This window comes from Poecile atricapillus, chromosome Z (genome assembly GCF_030490865.1).
Source record: "Poecile atricapillus isolate bPoeAtr1 chromosome Z, bPoeAtr1.hap1, whole genome shotgun sequence".
Classification (NCBI taxonomy): domain Eukaryota; kingdom Metazoa; phylum Chordata; class Aves; order Passeriformes; family Paridae; genus Poecile; species Poecile atricapillus.
Window position 1 is genome coordinate 61,180,925 of NC_081289.1, and position 23,133 is coordinate 61,204,057.

Consider the following 23,133-nt stretch of genomic DNA (forward strand, 5'->3'; position numbering starts at 1 on the left):
GGTTTCTCCACAGAAAGAATTCTACAAGCAGATGTGCACAAGCAGTAATTATGGATACTGGAAAAATTTACAGAATTAAACAGTGGATTTTCACTAGAGAATGCCATCATGCTGCAATGCCAGAGTTGATTTCCAAGTGGGGGATATGAACACAGAAAAGCAGGAGTGCCATCTACTTTGCTTTTTTGAGAAAACTCTCATGCCCCTTTTATACAGGAACATCTGACACTCAGGTCTGATGCTCCCAGGCTGCTCAGCAGAGCTCACTGCTCGCTGCCACAGTGCCTCGTTATCATCTCCTAGAGGCTGGAATTAACAGGAATTATCTGGCTGTTAACCTTTGCCAGCTGCTATGCAGGCAGGATTGGTTTCCACCTCTGTTTTCTGGGGCAGAGAGTCATGTCCCACGGGCTGCCTGCTCTGTCCAGCACTCACCCCCTCATGATGTATCACATAGAAAAACTCTAAATTCTTATCCTCTTTTTCATCTAAAGCATAATAGGAATATGAGCATCCTTCTGCAATCCCTCAATTATTTCTTCTTGGAGCACAAAATAAACTAAATCCATCACATCATCTTGGTTTGGGGTGTGTTTTCTAATAAGAGTCAAATGCAGCATTAGCATTTTCATTGCTGAAATAAAAGAGTATGACTGAACAGACTACAGCTGATTATTAATGTTGTATTATTTTACACAGGATAGGTTTGTGGGAGACTTTTATGAACTAATTTGTATTGTAAAGTACTTTCAAAATGCTTCTTATGAATGATATTGTGAATGAAAAAGCTAGTTCTAGGGAAAAAACATTCCCCCAGCAGGAGCCAAGAATTTTCTTTCATTTTTTTCTCCCATTAATGCAAAGCTTACATTTTCCAGCAAATTTTAATTACAAAGACTTGCAGGTGTGAGCGGCTGAATAAGGCTGTAACCTTGTTCTTCCCTTGCTCCTGGATTTACTTCTATTGTAGTACAAACATGATAGCAGCAAGTGGGAAGATAGAATTTTCCTTCCCAAGTTTAAAAAATTATTCTAAAACCATCATTTTCACTGTATTTACAGCCCATATCTGTAAACGTACAAAGAAGAAAAAATCCAAACAGGCAGTTGAATATATAGCTATGGCTCCTTGCTGCTTTTCCATGATAATTTCCATGGGAACAGAAGCTAAAGCAAGGCAGTTGGAAAGATATACATGAAAAATAATCCTCATAGATTTTTAAAAACCTTGACTTTAATTTCAAAAAATTAGATTAAAATTAAGGCATAAGGAAGGAACTGAAATATTACCACACAGTTTTTAATTTAATAGTATTAGTATTTACATTTTGGGTTCACCCATACATTTCAAAGGCATTTGCTGCAGAGGTTCCTTCCTCCAGCAACAAAATAATGTGTATTCTCCCTTTACTATGCTATGGACCAAATTAACCTCTGGTATGCTGGGGTAAAAATTCCAGAAAAAACCTAACAAAGCAATAGGTAACTTTCAGGAGCTGAATGATCCCACTGATTCCCTTTTGCCTGTGCCAGTGCCCAAATGCTGAATACACTGTACGACTGGGGCATATCTGTAAACAAGCCAGCTCTGTTGTCCTCCCAGTCACCTCAGGTGGAGTCAGTGCCATGCCTGTTCTCTCCTTTTACATGTCTTTTAACAGCTCTTTTATCATTATCACATTTATATGTTGCTTTTGAACCCTACGGCAAAATACATATGTGGTGTATTTACCTGCCAGCACAGCAGCCAAGAAACACAGGCTCCTCATCCTTGCCATCAGTGAAGGAGGACTTCTGCAGGCAGTCTGAAGCCTTTTATACAAGGCAGGGGCACAATAAGCACTTGCTCTGACACACAATCAGAAGCATTGCAAATATTTTCTCAGCATTCATTTCTTTGATGAGATGAATTGTAACACATGACCTTGTCTGTATCTAAGCAGATAAGATCAGATACAGTCCAATTTTTCCACACACTTTGCTCAACTTCTGAATTCCAACTTTGAGAGGAAAACATAATTTTCCCATGACTTCTTCGAAAACTAATTTTTCAGAGACCACCTTTTTTTTTTTTCCTTTTTGACACAAACATGTTCAGACAGTGGGAGTCCACTGCTTACCTTTTTCTGATTTCATATTATCTTTTGTCATGTATGTGGATTTACAGCATAGATGAAGTTTGGAGAAAAACAAACAGTCAAAGAATTCTCCATTAAAACAAGACACTGATACTGTGACCTTTACAAAATGACATTTTTCTTCCAATTACTTGATGGCAAGAGCTTTTCAGAGCAAAGGTGTGAAAGCTTTGTTCTATGGTAAGTCTTGGTTTAGGTGGAATAACTTTATGGAAGAAAAAAAATTAAATTAAATTAAATATTTTTATGAATACATTAAGTAACATTGATGCTTATCAGGAGACAGGCCAAACAAGACATATGCACTGCCAAGCTTCACTGGAGAGGAACACCTGCAGCTCAGGCCATGGCCACACAGCCCCATGTGGTCTGTCAAGAGTTGAGCAGCTGGACAGAGGGAGGCTTTTGCCAGGTCTGCAAGGGCTTTTGTCCTGCAGTTGCAAAACATAATATTCACATGAATCTTACACACACAGCCATGAGTGTTCAACCCCAAAACCAGGGGTCAAAACCAAAAGCTGTTAGTATACTTGACACAACACCTGCTGGGTCAATAGGAATGGGGTCCCTCCAGCACGCAAAAAAAGCCTCTCATGGGAGTCTTGCATGTAAATCCACTTGCCACTGGGAATTTGCTCAAGGTTGTGATATAGTCCCAAATAATTTGTGTGTACACCCTTCGAGTAGCCAAAAAACATGATATACAAACACTAAGTGGTAGTGCTGCTGCTTACTTGAACTAATTTATACATTGTTTTTTAACAATATATATCATTCATCACCCGTTTCTATCAAAACTTGGAATACATTGGTAACCTCAAATTACAAGCAGTATTTTCATCTCCTTTGAAGCTGAGCACAGATGGAAATAATTCCACCAAGCTCAGTAAGAGGCATCAGAACTTCTTTGTTTGACAGCTCATATGCAATAAGGTGTCATCTCACAGCAACAGGAGGCACCTGCTTCATTTTTTGTCTGTACTGTACTAAGTGTGAGGGAATGCCCCCAGGGTTCCTAAGTACTATAATAACACAAATAATGGCCAAGGAGAACACAGACGTGGATATGAGAACAACGTATGGGCTACAGTACTCACCACGCTACTCTACTGCACTGTGGAAAATTGTGGGGTTTATATTTCAATACCTTTGCAGGGAAAGTCAGTTTTTTATAAGGAAGTATGATGGACAAGGCAAAAAAGCAGTTCACATTCACATCTTTATTTGTGACCTACACAAGCTATAATTTAAAGACTGATATTTTCTGAAAAATAAAAACAAAACAACCAAAAAAAAAAACCACCTCAATATCCAAACACTGTTTCTGAATCTACATAAAATTTTAAAATTTGCAGAATTTACAAATTAATATTCAGAGCATTTGGGTAAATTATACATCCTCCCTCAATATCCAGGTTCCAAGAGCTTTAAAAGTCATACAGGCACAAGATAAGATATTTTCTTTATACAACCATCTATTTACATAGCTTTTTCCAATATACGTGGTTCAGTTCTCAAAGTAACTGCCAAGGTTTGCAAAACAGTGTATTTAAAATACATTTAGCAGCATATAAAATTAGGTAAAAAGGAAAGACAATTTGCTTTAAAAAAGAAAATGTGAGATGATAGAAACAAATCTGTAAGAAAAATAGATTAAGATATATTTGCCATGACATTAAGAACACCTAGTTATTGCAGAACATAGGCAAAACACAAATAAAACATAGCCATTTGTGGGCATTTGAGTTCTAGTCCTGAGCACAGAGTATACACAGCTGCACAACTTTGGTCAACACAGATTATATGCTATCAACACACAAATCATATGGCATTTGCTGTTAGCAGGATACAGCCATGTCAGATAGATGTATCGTTAACAGCTTCTTCCCATCTATTATTCACTCCACTTTCCTAACAACAGTGTAAGTGACCTTTAAAGTCCTCAAACTGCCTCTCATGATCAAAGGCTTATTCCTGGGACATGTTCCTTTCCCTGTTACCCTAAAATGCAAAACAGCTGATCATACTTGTGAGTGAAATACAGCAGAGCACTTTTGTTATATATTTCAGGTTATAATTTTGAGATGGTCATTAGAGAAGACTGAATTCCAGTTAATTTAAACTGCAAGTATTACATATGCACACAATTCAGCCATAATATATAGAGATACATGTGACTGTTGAGACTCAAGCATGTTACCAAGAGGTTATTAAATACAGTACATATTTTAAGGACAGCAGGTCTAATGGAAGAGTTCACACATTTTCAGTCCATTCCAGTCATCAGTGTTTAACTAACAAACATGCAGCTAACTGCATAGAGTGCACCTCAAATTGATTAATGCATTCCTTTATACCCTGTAATTTCAATTACTGGCAAGATCTTCACTTGCATCTCCTGTATCTGAGATCTGTCCATCTATTATATTTCGAGCTTTCCAGATCCTCACAGTGCGATCACTGAAAACCAAAACAGAGCAGTATTAGTGTAATTACACTGGGGAAGGAGAGAGGGCGAAGCAGGAGGCAGGGGAAGCTCCCTTAAAAGCTTGAGTGTCTTATTCAGAAAGGTATTGTTGACAAAATAACAGCTCTTTAATGGACATGCAAGGGTTATTTCACCTCTGGGAGACTTTGTAATCTAACATGTACTGCACTGAAGATTCCCTAACCTTATCACAGCACTGGCTATAACCTTTAACCATCTAAGAAAGTATAAAGACTTTATGCCTACGGAAAGTAAAGAGGTGTCAGTCTATTATAAGAAAAAGTTTAAAAAGCGCAGAACCACAAGACAATATGAAGTCCTAACTCTCCAACAAAAAATACCCAACAAATCCAAACCCGTTTGCAAGGTGTCAGATAGCATATACCAGTGAGCTGGCACTTAGAAGCCCAGACTGTAGGTCTGTACTTTTGGAAAAAAAATCACTATTTACAAAATTTTAAAGTATCTGAAAATAAAATACCACATAGAATGTGTTACAAAACTCTACTGTAATTTAAAAGGAAAATAGTTAGTCTTATTAAATAGCAATTTATTCCATGAAAGGGAAATTATTAATTTCTCATAAACATTAACTTGAGTGACTAGCCAACATTGATTCATATATTCCTTACAACCCTGTCAGAAGAAACCAGCAGGCAGAGCAGACTTTGTGACAGTTATAAGTGTTTTCTGACTTGTGCCTACATTTCACTGTAAATTGTTAGAAACACTCTAAATTTTTTAGACCTTAAGCCCACTGCTAGAAATACCAAAAGGGTGATTTTTTATTTTTTTTTCTTAATGACAAAAAAAGAATGAGTTTCAGATGCATGTATGTTCTAAATGGATTAATAATGTTTAGGTAAAAGGAGACATAAGCTTTGACATTTCTACCCCTACCTATTAGTGCTTAAACATAAAACCTGAAACATGAAAACTTGGCAACTTTGAAATCCTGCTATGACTCAGAAGACTTGCTTTTAATTCAGAAGGCCAGAAGCTTCCACAACTGGCACACAAATGTAACACATCAGCTTTCAAAGGTCATGTGCTCAGACTACACCACAAAAAGGCTCTGTTGCCATCTCCTGCACATTCTCCATAACAAGGTATTTTTCTTGGTCAATTCCCCTGAGGTTTCAGGTCCTCAATTTGCTCACTTTTACTAAGGAAACAAATATTCAGATCAAGGGGTTTACAATACAATAGGATGGCTTGCAAAGCTTCTGTTGTATGCCAGCACTTAAAAACCAACCAACCAACAAATCAACAGCCATGTACCATGGCTTTTAGCAAAACTTGCACAGGTCAGGAATGAGTCCTACCAGGAAACAGTCCAGCTGTAGAGAAGAGCTTATAAAGTTCTCAAGAACTGCTAAATTCTCCTTGCCATCCTGTTGATCAGTGGTCTCCAAACTTTTTCTGATTGTGCACCCAGACCACTAAAATTCTTAAGCCCACACTGCCGTGGATATTTATTAATTATATACATGTACCACTGAATTCTAATAATTCATTCCACCACCCCACTGGCTTATGCTGTGCATTCCCTAGGGTGCAAGCACCCCACTTTGAAGATTGCTGTGATAGATATCAGCACTGAGGGGCATGGACTGGATGAGGTCTCCTGATGCTTTCTATGAAGTGACTTACACATGTCCTAAACACATTTGCATGGACAGAATTCTAGCAGGGGACACAGAAAAGAAAGAATCATGGAAAAGAACTCACTCTGCTGCTGTAAAAATCTGGCTGGAGTTGGTGCAGATGGCATTTATAGGGCTGTCATGTCCCTTCATCTCCCCAATGGGTGCAAAGGTATCCACATTCCAGAGCTTAAGGATGCCTCCCCTACAGCCGCTGAGCAGAACCGGCACACCAGGCACCAGGCCAAGAGCACAAACCCAGTCTTTATGAGCATTAGGAACTTGCTGAAAGAGAAGGTAGACAAGTCTCACAGGGCTGAATAAAATTCCAGAGGAACAAGCACAGAAGTGGAAAAATCCCAAGCTGTAAGCCTGATTCCTGTCCTGTGGCAGTTTTACTACATGGCTCTGGGTAGCTTCTGCACCTTTAGAGCACGGAGAGTGCTAACTCCCAGAAGTGTTTCTTTTTGTGAAATAGTACTGCAAAACAAGAAGAAAATCTCATATGCACAATTGACCTAATGGGGAACAGAAATCCATTCAGGATAATGCAAAGTCTGCAGGTTTTCAAATGCATATTTGAATACGTTTTTGAATATACGGTCTCTGTATATGTTTCTAGTCTGTAAAACTGTTATAAAACACATTAAAAAAATAAAAAATACTGCACAAAAATACACCAGGAAGACAGAAGCTGTTTCTGCATTTACCTTCTTTCTTTCTTCTTTTTCCACTACACATTATAAATTGATTTTGTGATGTTGCACTTCACAGAAACACATTCATTTTTTATTGAGGACAAGCACTAGCATTTTAGTTCTAACTCAGAAAGGAAAATGCTGCACAGACCAACTGAGAACAACATCCTTTTGTAGTTTATTGTAGTGTGTAAATTTATTTGAACTAATTTATTTGTTCTCACAAATAAATACATGGGGAAAAATAAAAATATGGGGAAATAATAGCCCAAATCTGTTGTCTTTTGGGGATACCAAAAGTGGCTTTTCTTCAGTTCCATTTGGTAAGAATTGCTTTACTTTACTTTGCTCATAATGGAATACATTCAGCTTTCTAGGATCACCTTGGTGTTTCATCTATAATATACACAGCACTGGTAGTCTGGCTCTGCAGCACTTCATAAAACTGGGAGGGGGCATGGTTGTGGTTCTTATAAATCCCAATTTTGTCACAACAGGGTTTTGTGACCTGGGATGTGTTACACCAAGTGAAGTAGATGATCTCCAAATCCTTTTGAATAGCATGTTTGTTAAGGGATTGTCATCAATTATAGAGGATCAGACCTGGTCAACATGTATGCCAAACCAGGACCTCTGATGCAACATTACCATTTGTTGTAAAACAGCTTGGCTCTGTTTCAGGTTTTGGTTGCTGGGTAGATTAAGGAGAGCAGCTGTTCAATCTGACCTTGGAGGTTTCGAAAAAACTCAGCTGGGCTAGGCCTTGAGAAACCTGACCTAACTATGAAGTTGGCCTTGCTTGGACCAGCAGGACAACTTCACATTGTGTGACCTCCAGTGGGCCCTTCCGCTCTGAATTATCACATGATTAGCAAAGTAAGAGCATTTCTCATTCCCTGAAAAACACAATGAACAAAAATTATTTATATTCTGTCAAACACTTCAGTCTCACCTCCTCGAAAACCACACAGTGTTTTATAGAAATAAAAAAAAAAAAAGAAGAAAGTGTGAGATTATTCTTATCAGGTTCTACTTTTAAAACCAACAACAGGGGAAGGCAAAGTAGAGAAATTATGAAATGCACACATACCAAAAGGAAAACAAGGAAAGTGATACAACTAGTCCAATTTACATACTCCTTCACCCCTAATCCTGTACTCTTTCTGATGTTAAATTAACTGCAATAGCAAAAATGCATATTGCATAATATTTTAATGAGCCGAAAATGCAAGAGTGAAGACACTTTTTACAACTTTAATGAAGTCACTCTGAGAATACAAAATCGTTCCAGTGCCTGTGATTTTGGTACAAGCTGCTTAGTACCTTTTTCTGGACAGACAGATGTGAGGGCAGGTGTCCCAATATGGCCAAATGAAGATTTTCTGTAAGAAGTTAAATTTATGAATCCTTATTTTAACTGTGAAATGTTCGTTGTATTCTGAAAAGGAGCTGGAACCGAAATGGACGATTTTAAATAAAGGTCAAGAAAGTTTATGTCTCTGGAATACTAAGTATGCCTATATAGAAATTTTCTTTTTAAAGTTGATTATTTTCTCATGTCCCAATACTTTAAAATTCTATTTGTTTCATTGCAATCAGTCTGGATATTAAATGCATGCTCCTCCTTTCCCTAAAATTTATTGCAAAAACAGCACTCTCTTCTGGTATTTGTTTTTCTGCCTTCCAGTTCTCGCTCTGTCTCGAGTTAAATAATCACAACTATACCTCAAGAACCTCTCACAAGACCTAGGAGAACAGATCAGCTTATAGCAGGTAGGCAAAATCAAAGTTCTTCATGCCAAACAAATTGCCAATTCCCTGGATTTGAGGTCCTTTTACACCCACTCCCTTTTTTTTCCTTTTTACATAAGGAAAAAACATACAGCAAATGTGTTCTGACAGCACGCATTATTATGAATGTGCTGTATACATTACATAACACATGCACTGTATAAGGAGATGAATCTAAGACTGGGTGGGGTGAGATAGGCTGTTAAACCTCTTCACAAGAAAATATTCTGTAGCCTGATCTAAAGTATTGTTTCTCATTAATGAGTTCCCAATCCAAGATTTACTAACTTGTCAAAGACAAGTATCCAATGATTCCAGTCACAGATGAGGTAAGTGCTGCTTTTATTCTGAAGCAGCAAAACAAACCCCACATATTCAGAGCTAAAACCAGAGGATAACCACTTCATCAGAATTTCCTGATTCTACATGCACAGAAGAGAAAAGCAACTGCATGTAAAGATCAAGTACATTATTGATTTCTTTCTTAGTCAGTGCTCTACGCCTTCCCTATTAAAAGCACCAGTGTCTATGTGAATAGTCACTGTATGAGCCTGAACATTAATACAGCCTGAGAACAGTTCTACAGCAGCTCAAGATTTTTTCATTACCTGAAGAAGGTCTTTCTGAGACAAATCCCATTTCTTAATTCCATTATCTCTTGATCCACTAAAAAGGTTATCTCCCATAATAGCAAGTGCTTCAATGCCATCATAATGAGGAGGTTCAAAATTGTGTGTAGGACTTACGCTTCCAAGAGCCCCTTCAGTCACATCAAACATCTAAAATAAATAATAAAATACGTTATGTGAAATTTTCTGCCATCTAACCTGCTTGAAAGTCATGCAGCAAATAACTTTAGGGAAAAAACTTGCTAAGTCTTATTACAGGCCACTGTATTGTGATGTATATTTGACAGAATTTATCTACCAGAACCACTCCTTTCTCCTCTTCCACTTCTTGCCTGTAGCTGGAATACTCCATTGTCTTCAGAGAAGACTGCTCTGGGAAGAAGTACTACTACTTGAATATCATATACACAGTAGCTTCCCAGGAAGGGCTCATATATACCCTGTGTATAGTAGTTTCTCTGTGGCTAGAGAAACAAAGCTCATGAGTGAATTTGGGAAACATAACTCACACTGGGAGAACTGCACAGGTAAGTAGCTGCAGAAAGAGGCATTAATATCTTTTTCTGGACAAGTTTTGGTAAGGGTACTATTACACACTGATGCTATTCATGGACTAGACACACCTTCTCCTTGCCCATTTGCCAAGAATGGGGTTTTAAAACAGACTTTTTAAGTAAGGTTGTTTTAACAATTTAAGCCATAATCAATTCCATCAGGTCTTTGTTCCTAGAGCTGCAGTGTAAGCAATTCTGATTAATTTTGCATTGTAGGGAGCTAGAACTCACACAGTGAGACTGAGCTGAAAGAACAGATGAGCTGTAACTTTTTAAACCACCAGCTCTGTTTCACAAGCAAATGTCAAACTTCATCCTCTATTATTTACTTTTTATTGGCCTTTTAGAATGAATAAGCTTGACAGTAGAAAAGGGAGAGCTTGGTAGTGTAAAATAATACCTTGTGAGCTAAAGGTATTTTAAAAGCTACTGCATTCAATTAATATGCATCAGTTCCAGTTGTAACAAAAAATTTAATGATAAACCAGAAAAATCAGGTACCTAGAGGGGACTAGTATTACTGACTCAGTAGACAAGACAGTAGTTTCCTGTGGCATGACAGTATCTGTCACCAGAGCTGGCAGCCAAACAGACGTAACAATTCAGAGAACCACAGATAGTTAAGGGGTTAAAATGGACCTTAAAGATCATCTAGTCCCAATCCCTCTTCGGTGGCAGGGACACCAAGGCTGCCCAAGGCCTTATCCAGCCTGACTTTGAATACTGTCAGCATTGGGGAATCCACAACCTCATTGGGCAGCCTGTTTCAGTGTCTCACCACCTTCACAGTGAAAAATTTCATCCTAATCTCATAACCTAAATTTCCCCTTTTTCAATCTGTACCCGTTACTCCTTGTTCTGTCACAACAGTTCCTGATGAAGAGTCCCTCTCTGGCTTCCCTGTAAGCCCCCTTCTGATACTGGAAAGTTATAGGGTCCTCACATTACTTTCTCTTTTTTGGGCTGAATGGAAGCATCAAGAATATGTATAGACAGCTGCACTGACTATGCAAATACAGATAATTTATACTATCCAAAGTGGATAGTATACCCAAGTTGGTCCAATTACGCACCAACCTCTAAGGCAGTTTTTTGCATCTGGCACAGCGCATAGCCAAGCATCCCAGAATTGCAGAATAATATGAAAAAAAGAAAGCCCAGCTCAGTGAGAAAGCTCACACAGGTTCTGGATCCTGTTCCACCCCGAGCTGTGTTCATACACTTTTTCCAGTGTGTGTGAGAAGAACAGAACAAAGAGTATCCCCACACAACAAAGTGGTTGTTATGACAAGCCAGGGTTTCTTGCTCATTCTTTCTTTGGCCTCATGCATCACACCTTCTTTGCAGTGTGAAGGTCAGCTTTAGAGATGATGTACAATTACCCAAGTCTGGTGATTTGGGTGTAGCCCTGAGAAACAGGAGCTTGTGGGTTCAAACAGCCACTGGCTGAGGTGAGCCAAAGGAAAAAAAAAACCAACAAAAACAACAACAACCAAAAAACAACAAAAAACCCCTCCTCCCAAAAACCAGAGTCTGTATCCTTGAGTGAATTAATCACAATTCTGAGAAGCAGAAAAGTATATTGGCCATGTCGGCTGAGAAGTGCTGACCTTGCTGTCTTCCCCACTTCAGAACACAGGTAACACTTCAGAAAGAGCCTGGGCTAAACCCTGGACTCTATTATGTGAGAAATACACAGGGTGAATCTGCTGAAACAGTCAGATCTGCACACCAAAACAGAGACACCAACTTAAGATACTTTCAAGAGCTAAATATTACCTAAAGGTAGGTGTTACAAATATTGCTCCAAGACTTTGTACACCTGACATCCGATTTAATGGGGATTAAGAAAAAACTTAGAGACAATCATGCATCCATCTTCCTAGGTGAATCAAAAAAGGCGCTGAAGTGGTAAGTGTTTATTATTACTGAATATTCATGATCCATGACCGATGAAATAATTTTCGTCCTGGCTATCATGTTTTGAATGTGCAGATATAAGCCACTTCTGCTGAAGCCTGCATCCCATGCTGATGTGCCAAGCTAAAATATGCAAATACCTATATAAAGGTTTACCTTTATATAATGATCCTTTGAACCAGTGACAATAAGATCTTGTCCATTGGAAATCTGATCGACAGTAAGGCACATAACAGGACCCTGGTGACCGGTTAGCTTTCCTGTAGACTGAAATCTTAAGGGATAAGGGAAGAAATGAGGATTTAGTCATTCATATATCTAGTACAGTCCATAGCACATTTTCTGACAGAATGGATCTTTTTATTTTCCCTATCTCCAGTACTCATTCTCTGTTTTACCTATATTCCAATTTTCATATCCATGGATAAATATTAAATCTACATTAAATTCAACAAAACCCCTCTATCTGTGCAAAATAAGAATTAAAACATTTTAAAGTAAAGATGAATCAGTCCCCTCCCAAGTATTTTCTGTATTTTGAATGCACTCTTTGGGGGCAGGTTCTGTTTGGAAAAGTGTAATTATAGTGCAGCTATCATAATCCCATTTTATATTACATTACTTCCGTTGGCTTCCATCATCTCATCAACAATTACTAGTCAGGATTCCCAATTCACCTTACAAGAGTGTGTTTTGTAGTGCCTGTCAAACAAAACCTTGTGTTTTTCCAGTCATTTTACTGAAATAATTCACCACAAGCTTAACACATGAGAAAATAATTATCTCAGTAAATACCACAGATGGATTAGCTGATCTGTAACTGACACCATATTTTGCCCAGATACGGACATTACCATATAGAAGAAACACTTCACTGACTGTTTCATGTGCACAACTTTGCTGCCTATGCACATGTAAACACCTAAAGAACATTCTCTCCGGCTGGTGTTCAGTACCTTTTCAGGTCCCACATCCTCACTGAGTTTCCAGCAGCTGCATAGAGGAATGTGCCAGTTGGATTTAGTGCAATTTGATTGATCTGGTTCTCTCCAGCCGGGATAGCAACTGTTCTGTTGGTACTTCCTGAACACATGTCAGCAGGCATAGCTTGGCCTGAAGACCTGAGTATAGAGAAGGAGGAGAAAAAGGAAAAAATATTAAAGAAAAATTTTAAAACATTCTGCATTTTGTTTGCCATACTTTGCATACTTTCTAAAAACAAACCTATTTCACTGAGCAAAATAGGCTATAAGCCAATTATGAATACTGAACATCTGATAAAACTCTTTATGCAATTTTTTTTGTATTCCCATATATTACTGGTGCCCCATACTGACTTAGCCTGAACATGTAAAGAAAGCTTCCATTCCCAATAGTGTACTTATATTACACTGTACTGCAATATTGAATTAAATATAATAAGACTCATTTGAATGCTTGGCATCTGAGGTTCAGCATACTCACGTCAATGTCCGAATGCACTTTGCAGAATCTCTGATGTCCCACACCTTGATATAGGAGGTTGAAACTGTGAAGACCAGGCTAGTGTAGTTGCAATATTTAATAGAAACTACATTGTTTGGATGACCCCCTAAAGACATAATCTCTTGTCCAGTTACCAGATTCCAGACTTTGCAGGTACGATCTAAACACAAACAAAAAGGGGAAAAATATTAACAATAATAAAAAAAACCCTGAAAAATCACATTTTTCCTAAGTAGGTCTTAAAAATACACATAGGCATCCATCCATCATCATCACCATCAAAACTAAGGAAGTTTAATCATTAAATGTGCATTCAAGATCTGCATATTAGCTCCCAAAGCATTTTAAAAGGATAAAAATCTCCAGGGAAGTGAAAATACAGACAATTTAGAGGCTGTAAAGTGTGGATGATGATAGATGAAGAGAAGAATCCAATTTTTAATTCAAAAATTCATTATCAAAAACATAGCTCAGGATGAGTATTGAGGCTTATTATGGCCGAGTTCTGACTGCCACAACTGAACTACAAAGGTGAGAAGGGATCCAAACTCTCCAGTGTATTGGGGGCCCCAAAGTCCCAGCAGAGTGCTTTAGTCACTGTTTTGATTCCAAAGCAAAGGAATTTAAATACTGCAACCTTTTATGTGTTAAAATCTCAAATGCATAGAGGCTTTCAAGAAATCCACAACACTACTGGCAAGAACAGGAAACTCTCCTTGCTGCACCATGACTGTATCACTCCATGTATTTTAGACATACATTTATACTGAAATAAGTACTGGAAGGATGAAGAGAAAGCCTCATGTACTTCATGACTCCAGTTGCGATAGCATGAAGCTAAGTATAGCAAGACCTGTCTGCCACTTTACAACACCACCTACCAAGATCAAAGGTCTGCAATGCACATGAGAACTTATTGGCAGTTCTGAATTTGTCTGCAAGAACTATCTGATGTCAGTGAGCTGAGACTTTCTGCTTCAGCAACAATTTCCAAAAGATTTAAACTTATTTAATTAAACAGCTGTCTACATTCTTGAGTAAAAGTGCAATTGGTAAACTCGCCTCAAAACTACATATACAGGAAAAATTCTCCCATGTTTAAGAAGCTAGGATATGACTTTTAAAAAGTAAATACTTGCAACATCTACAAACATCTGTTAAAAAAAAAAAATTACTAAACCATTAGAATACAACTCTAGATGTAAAATAAAATTTTAAAACATGCCCTTTTTTCCCTCACATAGCCACTAAATTCAAAATCTCAACAGAAATCAACTAAGTAGTATTTACAAAATCTAAATCAATGTCCTTTTTTGCAACTGTATATACTTGCACAAATGTTGAAATGTTAGCTTAAAACTTGAAGGATGAAAAGTTTGCTAACTCACTCAAAGTGTGTGATTTGGTATTTTTAACAGCCAGTTAGAATAGCCACAGAAACCATACCTGAATATTAGCACTGGAAGACCTGCATTTGATGGGGTTGTCAACTATGCTAATAGAGGGATAAAAGGGATGTCCTGAAATTTCAAGGTTTATCATGAAATATATTATTTATATATTTATTTCATATATTATTTTCATATTTATTATATGAGCTGGTGAAAAGGAGAGTCTCCCTGCCAATAGCTATTAACTTCTTCCCAGCCACTCTAGTTCATCTTAGCTTTGACACTTTCAGAAAAAAAAAGTCAGCCATAGTTTCAGCTGCACAACTAAGACTATAACAAATTCTTTGCCGTAAGTGCTTTATGTGAAAAAGCCCAGAGAAGAAGCACAACATACAAAAATCACTCTTTGGGCAATATTAAAATAGGTGTTTGTGAAAAGTAACGATTGAGCTTTGGTGGCCTCTGGTGGTATCAAGCAAACTGAGCAATGACAATGGAAATTCATTTCAGCCAGAATGAAAATGTTTCTTCAAAACACTGTTTCAATCAATTTGAGAAGTTTATAGAGTGACGGCAGCTTCCAGTAAGGAACTTAAATTCCAGGCCCCTCCCACAACTGCCATACAGTTCTTATAGCAACAAAGGACAGGCAACAAGATGCACAGAGGGAGCAGAAGACACCCTCAGATGAAGAGGATAGTTCAAAGAACCAACTATGGCATGAAGGGTATTCAAACTCTATGCAGTAGAGCCAAACGTGTTCCAATTCCCGCCTCCACCCTTACCCTGAAGCTGTTACTTTGCTTTGCATAGCATGTGTGTACATGCTACCATGACTGCTTCCATCATTTCACTCAACAAATGCTAATGTTACTGCTTTTTGCGGTTTTCCACTACAGTTAGCAGCCAAATACTACACATTGGAGTTAGAAACCTGTAGGTAATTACTGTAAATCCTTCTTCAGCTTATGTTGAGAAACAGACCCTTAGAATTTTCCACTGTGTTTACAGGACTAAGCACAAATTGAGAATTTCACAACACCCCAAGTTCTCAAAGCAGCCTTTGTAGGCAGCAGAGGTGCACAGAGCTTGCCCAACACCTTTAGATCCAGTGAAGAGAAGATCATCAGTTGCATCAACGCAAAGCACAGCCTTGGTATGTCCCTCGGCTGTATAGATACACTGAAGTGGGGACGATCGGATGCATTTTGAAGCAGGAAATGGGTTAATTATCCCCCTAAAGAAAAAAAAAGGAATGTGAGTTGGGCATATTAATAGACACAGATAAATTAGTTTACTTGCAAGTAGGGAAAAAAATTCACCTAGTGGTCCTAGATATGAGGGCAGAACAGCTGAATGCCTTTCATAAACTATATAAGGATTTTTACTATTCAGCCTCAACACATGTCAGCTCTGGACTATCGGTTAATCACATACACAAACAAACGACAACAGGTGCTAAATGCTGGGTACATGGCAGTCTACATAATGCTGAACAAACCAGGACACTTAAAGCTTCTGTAAGCCCAATATCAACCATAAGACATCTTAGTCTAAACAGCACAGTCTGAAAAATGGAGCAAATGTAATGTGCACTGCCAGTTCCAAACTCAGCATGCATTTCATGTCATCTGCATTCTATGGGCAGACACAGAACTGCTGTTAACTTCTGTGCCTGAAGAAGGTTCCTGCTGCACTCTGTACCCAACAACACGTTGCTCATGCTCAAAAGGGAGGATGATTGGAACGCTGACGCCCCAGAGGAATCTTCCTGGGCACTTTCAGCTAATTCTGTGGTGATGCAAAAAGACTAACTTGCCTGACAAAACGCCTCACAATTCATTACCAGACAAAAATTACTAGCAGTCTAAAATCTCATGCACACACAAAGGCCCCTTTATTTCTGTGAAGTGTAGAAAAGCCTCAAATTAATGCCCAACACATGCAACACAGCTGTGACCTGGCCAGCTTGCAGTTAAGACTCACTGTCATGCTCTTTTGGGAATCACACACCTAACTGTGAGGAAAAGGAATTAAACCATAGCCCTATCCAATCAAAACAAAAGTATCAGATGCTTTAGGAAAATTTTAAAATTTTGTAATATTGTCCAGAAGTTTGCTATAGAAAGGGAAAAATCCTTTATGATACAAGATAACTTTTTGACAGCTAGTTTTATCTAGTACATTAAAATTATGATCTTAAACATTTTTTCAGCTCAGGACATCCTCGCTCATGTAATTTATTACTCCACAGAAATCCTGCTATATCCTTTACTAGTATTAATAGCACCTTAAATTGTATAACATTATCTTTCTCATTTTGGAAAGGCATTCATCTTTCATCTGCACCATTTTATGTTTTCAAGAAAACAGGAAAAATTTGCTTTTTAATTAATTTAGGTCTCTGCTCTTTGTTTTCTAGCATCACACTAAACGAACACGATTTTCTCTGTAGTATTCCCTAGTGGATCATGCTGCCTTTGAACTGAGTTATTCTTCCTGCTGTTCTCACCCACTCACTTCTGTGACAAGCCATGTAAAATACATGTCCTGGAGCTATTTTTCTACCTATGTGCAGTGTTATAAAATCTACAGACAAAATGCTACAACTGCTAGAATGACCAGACAAAGCCACCATCACATTATTAGCAGTTCTTTGACTGCCTTCTATAGATAAACTAATTTTTCACTGAGTACCAAAGTCCTAACCCACAGGCACATGAGTGACGACATTTCTTTCATCTCTTAACTTCTGTGCATTCTCTCAGAAAGACATAATAAAAACTACTCATTTCTATTTATGGTAAGATTTAATTTTTAGTGATCAAAGCATACAACGGAAAAAGAAAAACAAAAAATAAGGAGAGAAGCAGATAAAACATAAGAAAATGTCTGCCCCTAATTTTCTTTTTTTTTTAAGAAAACAAAGAGAGAAACAATGTGTCTATGGAAGTGTTTACACCATACTTCAGTTATAATTAAAATATCTGACATGCTCAACAATGAACAAAAATACCCTAAAGAAGGAGAGGGGGAGACATGCTTGACCAAAATCTCAGATATTTAATGTTCTGGCAAAAGCAAGAGAAACAATGCACAGGTATCAGGAAAAATCATGCAGCAAAATTATATGTCTTAAGAACTGGAATAACTTTGGTGAGAGATGCCAAGAAAACAGAAAAGAGAGAGTACCTTTGTACCTCCGACAGAGAGGAATCACTTTCATCAGACCTACAATCAACAGTGGTGGAATTGTGAGGAGAAAGAATATAGGTATCAGCAAAGGAACGCCTCCATATGAGAAGAACAAACAACAGCACGGCCAACTCAGAAAAGCAATGCAAATCCACATACATTATTCAGCATTGCTCAAGGTATATCTCAAACCCATGATGATATGGGGGGTAGGGGAGAAAAAATAATTATCTTAAAATAACACTCTCAGCAGTAAGTTACAGTAGACTCTCGGCTCCAGAAGACGAGTAACATCAGCTGAGCCACTTCTTATTTCCCCAATGTTTTCTTAGAGAAGTAAAGGCAAAAGGTTAAAAGGAGAAGATGGATGCCCAAGTTAACCTCCGTAAGATAGTGCTTGTTGAGAACATCAAAAGAAAAAAAATACTCTGAACATCAATGCCTGCTAAGTGTAGAAGAGACATGCAAAATATTAGTCATAGAGATATGTTAAATATGATAGCCCACTCAAATAAATGCAGCAATTTGGAAGCCATCCTAAGTTCAAAATCCTTCACCTCTCAGTTTGAAAAATGTTTAAAATTAAAACCCAAGAAAATATACAAGACAATATTTCCCCAAGACATGATGATTTTCAGTATGTCTTAAGATGTCCTTCATTTTCAACTCACACAGATTCAGCAGTTTCTATTTGACTTCAAAGTCAGCTCAGAGAAAATGAAAAGGGTTTGGTAGGAGTTAGAAATAAGAAAGGTAAGCTAAGACAAAGAAGTAACAAACACAGTTACTGAAAACCTTGCAAGCCACTGCTTGGTATGTGATGGCTGTAGACCTCTGAAAAAAAACTTTTATTAAAAATAATAGTGTAAAAAGACAATAGCAATTTCTTCTCTTGCTAAACTTAGAAATAAAGGCTTATTTGAAATCTGAGTTGCAGCTCATAAGCACTGCATGGTATTTGTATCAGTGCTGAAACCTGTAATAGAGATTCTAGTCAAGTAAAGTCCACTGCCATTTGGAGTAAGGCAGATGTCTTACCCCAAACAGATGCCTAGTGTGAGAAAATTCTGTTCTGCTTCTTCTAAACAAGATATGAATGTCATCTACTCCTGCAGATCACCTCCTAAAGTCAGTCTGTTCCATCATTTGGAAGATCTCTAAACAACTGTGTTCTAGCCATTTCAGTGTCCCATCCTCTGAGATGCTGTTGTGAAAGCACTCTGAGCAACACTGGAGCAACTGAGTGACTGTCAAAAGCACTATTTCCTAAATTATCACCTAAAATCTATTTTGGAGTGTAAACACACACACAAATACACAAACATCTAAGAATTCTACTGTTCTTTTCTATTTTGGCTTTAAAACTACAAATATCAGACATAGCCTAGAAAACAGGAAACAAGGTTCAGCAGGAAATTTCTTTTCTCAAATTTTTACAGTGGTTCCATGGTAGTTTAAAATATTTCCTTTGAAAACTACACAAAAACATGAGAAAGATCTCCTCCTGTCTTGCAGAAGGGCAACATTTCTACCAGACACTACACTGGAAACTTGAGCACACTTTATATTTATTTCCCTGGTTGGGGACTGAGGCTTCCCTTTGTGACTTACTTATCCTGCTGAACTGATGTGTTTCCCTGAGAAACAGTTAGACGACTAAAAACATTCATTTCATTACGGGGCCGGCTTGGTGGGGAAGTAGGAGGTGACAGACTAGCCTCTGGGGCTCCAGAATCTGAGCTACAAAAAAAAAAGAACATCCTCTTTAACAGGCTACGAATGGTTAGAAAAGTTAAATGCAACATGCCTCAAACGTTAGATGCTGTTTTCTTAAGCAAATAATTAAGATTGTAATACTAGCTACAGATATTTCTCAGAGAAGGCAAAAAGCTGCAGAGTACAAGATGGCACAATGTTCAAAGATTAAGTGGTAAAAGTGAAAGTTACAGGCAGAAAACCCACAAGTAAAATGAAGAAATTCTTATAAAATTGAAGGCTCTTAGAAATATTGATGACTTCTACTTAAAAAGAAAAAAAAAAAAACAGAAAAGAAAAAGTATTTTGTAAATTCTCCAAAGGACATTTTCTCAGGGCTCTGCTCCTGAGTTATTTTGTACAGAAAAAAATCCTGTAAAAAACCCCAAACAACCACACATAAGCCGAGAAATGAATATTAGCACTGACAACAATTCAAACTGTCCTGGAAGAAAAGAAACAAAAACATACATCTATATTTCAAAAAAATTCAAAGTTCAAATTATACAGGAGGAAATAAATTTTAAAGAATCTTACAGTTTTTGTTCTTTTGTCTTTGTCTTTTCCATTGTTTTCTCATAGGCTTTTCTCTTTGCTAAAGGTGAAGGCTCAGGTATCTTCTTCTCTGGAAGAGATGGTTGTCTCGAACTAAAACAAGAGCAATCATTATCTCACTCTAAGGCACTTCACAGAACTTGCTTTTCTTACATTACCTGTCATTCTCTCAGTGTGACTTCAAATTTTAGAGTGCACTTAATCTATTATTGTGTCTCTTGAATTTAAGGATTATAAACTTGTTCTCACACTTGAATATAAAAATATACCAAGTTATTAATGTTCAAAGTTCATCAACATATAGAGTCAGATACTGAATAATTAAAGGAGATTTACTAATTCAATAATAAAAGAGACTCATTAAAATAAATACAGTGGAGTATGCATCCCAAATTAAGATAATGGAAATTCTTAAATTTCAGATTCTAGATTTGCATCTACAATAGACCATTTACAGACATGAAGAAGAGAGAAATCAAATTATTCTTACACACAAATGAAACATTGCAGTAACATATTCATGATAATTAGGAAGTGAGAAAATGTACTTCCCATTAACAACCTGATTACAACATGGCTTGTTTGTACTCCACTTCCCTTCTCCCTTGTTTTCTATCTCTCATTTGTCTCTCTGGTTCTTGCTTTGAAACAATTCCAATTCACAGTCACTGTGGTCTTTTTCCCAACCTTTCCTTTCCCATTAAAATTTGCAAAAATATCAAGAGGACAATATTAAAGCTGACACCCAAATGTTATCATTTCACCACGGTCAGACAAAAGAAAAAAAAAAATTAGAAATCTGTGTGGTCTCCATTCTTCTGAACTTCCATTTCTCACTAGTTGAGCAATCACAAGAACAATATTTATTTTGTTTTTTCCTATTTCTTTGAATTTAGAAGGATTTTTTCTGTGAATATGAAACACTCATTAAAAGCAAGAAAGCAGATTCTTAAAGTGTTTTTGCTCCACACAACTCCATTAAGCAGATAAAGGTCATTTGGCAGGCCACCTGCCTGACATGGTTACTACCATCAATCTCAGAACTCTACAGCTTCTGAATATGCATAGCTCAAACTTCTCTACATGTTTCCCTTGAGAGGAAGTCTGTGCTATCTAAAATCCACCTGGAGATGGGAAGGCAGAATAACATGATTTAACATGGACAGCACAACCACGAACAGCTACTTGACTGAAGTAGATGAGACAGTCTCAAGTGCTCACAAACCTGAACTGCAATGTCCAGGAACTGTAAGACCTAATGCCAAGAACTGCATGTCAGCCCTAGAGCTCCACAGAGTCTTCAAGAGACTGGAAAAGAAGGACAGGTGCCTGGTTTTGCACAGAAGCCTAGCAGTTAAGTTATAAAAGAAGGGGAGGAAGTGGGTCCAATTCCCTCAAGCCCAGAGCACCTATTTCCAGGTAGGGCTCCTTTACCTCTAGGCATACTGTGCAAAGGACACCAAAAAAGATGGAACAGGACACACTCCCTCCCCTCTCTTTATGCTGGACCAGTATGCATTTAGGAATGCAAAAATTCTGAGGCTACAAGGCAAATTCTATGAATCAGGCTGGCAGATCTTCCAGCAAGGATGACAAACAGGCTACAGTGTCTACTGCCAGGGCTGCTCATACGTCTACTGTGCAGCTGCTTGATTAAATAAACCAAACCAGAAACCAGAACCCAAGCTCCTCTGCCTCATACTGGCACCCTGCATACTCAGACACAGAGGCAACTTTCTCTTGTTCACTCTCTACCTGCCCTTGAGTCTTCCATCTTGGACTCCACAGTGGAGTTTTCTGAAATTTTTTTGAAAAAAAAATTTTCAAAAAAATTTCTGAATTCTTCAGAAAAGAATTTTTCTGAATTCTTTTTGAAAGCCTGGGTATGTAGGTATTATAAAAATACAGCTATCTTGCTGGAATGAACTTCTTAAGCACAGGTGTAAAAACTAGGTGGAGGATGTCAATGGCCTCACAGAAAAGGAGCAGGACACATATCTACTTCCAGTTTTCCAGAGCCCTTTTACATTTGCCAGGATATCAGAATCTGAACAGAGCTGACACAAGTGCTACAGAAGACAACTATACTCTGAAAAAGCTGCTCTAGATGAGTTGAGTATATCAAAGACAATAGCACTAAACAATTTTTTTAACAAAACTCCAATTAAATTAACTGTTTGCCATATGTATTTAGGTGCCTCCATAAGTAACAGAATCACACAATGGTCTGGACTGGAAGGGACTTAAAGATCATCTAGTTCTAACCCCCTTCTCTTAGGCAGGAACACATTCCACTAGACCAGGCTGCTCTAAGCCCCATCCAACCTGGCCTTGAACACTGCCAGGAATGGAGCATCCACAGCTCCTCTAGGTAACCTGTTGCAGTGCTTGACTCTCACAGTAAAGAATTTCTTCCAATATCTCATGTACACCTATAATCTTTCTGTTTGAAGCCATTACCCTTTATCCCATCAACACATGCCCTTGTAAAAAATTCCTCTCCAAGGACCATAGAATCAGCACAGGCCTAAGAAAACTGAGGGGAGTTCCAGAGTGGAGCAGTTTGTACATATGCAGACACCTAAATTTGCAGCTAAACATATAATTAATTTCTGTCACTTTGAGAATTCATATTTTGAATTACTGCTACAGCCTCTATATCCCCGAATGTTGCTTAAGTAAGTGGCACAATGGAGAAAACATTTATTGCAGGTAAGATCACAATCTGCTCCTGAATAATGTATTTTACTAAGAGAGATATGCTGGCACACAGGCTCATAAGGGAAGACCAGATGGCTCAAAGACAAGCTTTCTTCAACTATGACCAGATAAACCAGCAAGAGTTCTAGTTTTGAAAAAAACATACACATTCGCAGTGAGAAAGTCAC

The 23,133-nt window shown here is 37.8% G+C and overlaps 1 protein-coding gene across 9 annotated transcripts in view; it reads right to left on the reverse strand.

The window, feature by feature from the left end:
• Window positions 1-3,339: 3,339 nt before the first annotated feature.
• Window positions 3,340-23,133, reverse strand: part of LOC131593026 (kinesin-like protein KIF21A) — an 86,348-nt gene continuing 66,554 nt past the window's right edge. For 4 of the 9 annotated variants that reach the window (XM_058865182.1, XM_058865181.1, XM_058865185.1 and 1 more), the window contains 10 exons: window positions 20,228-20,338; window positions 19,547-19,675; window positions 17,933-17,971; window positions 15,841-15,977; window positions 13,329-13,509; window positions 12,821-12,985; window positions 12,021-12,138; window positions 9,370-9,540; window positions 6,358-6,557; window positions 3,340-4,598 (listed from right to left, as the gene is read on the reverse strand). In XM_058865182.1, the coding sequence (XP_058721165.1) occupies window positions 4,505-4,598; window positions 6,358-6,557; window positions 9,370-9,540; window positions 12,021-12,138; window positions 12,821-12,985; window positions 13,329-13,509; window positions 15,841-15,977; window positions 17,933-17,971; window positions 19,547-19,675; window positions 20,228-20,338 (1,345 nt within the window). In that variant the 3' untranslated portion in view covers window positions 3,340-4,504. The remainder of the gene's footprint in view (window positions 4,599-6,357; window positions 6,558-9,369; window positions 9,541-12,020; window positions 12,139-12,820; window positions 12,986-13,328; window positions 13,510-15,840; window positions 15,978-17,932; window positions 17,972-19,546; window positions 19,676-20,227; window positions 20,339-23,133) is intronic. The other 5 variants (XM_058865186.1, XM_058865189.1, XM_058865183.1 and 2 more) reach the window with 3 other exon arrangements.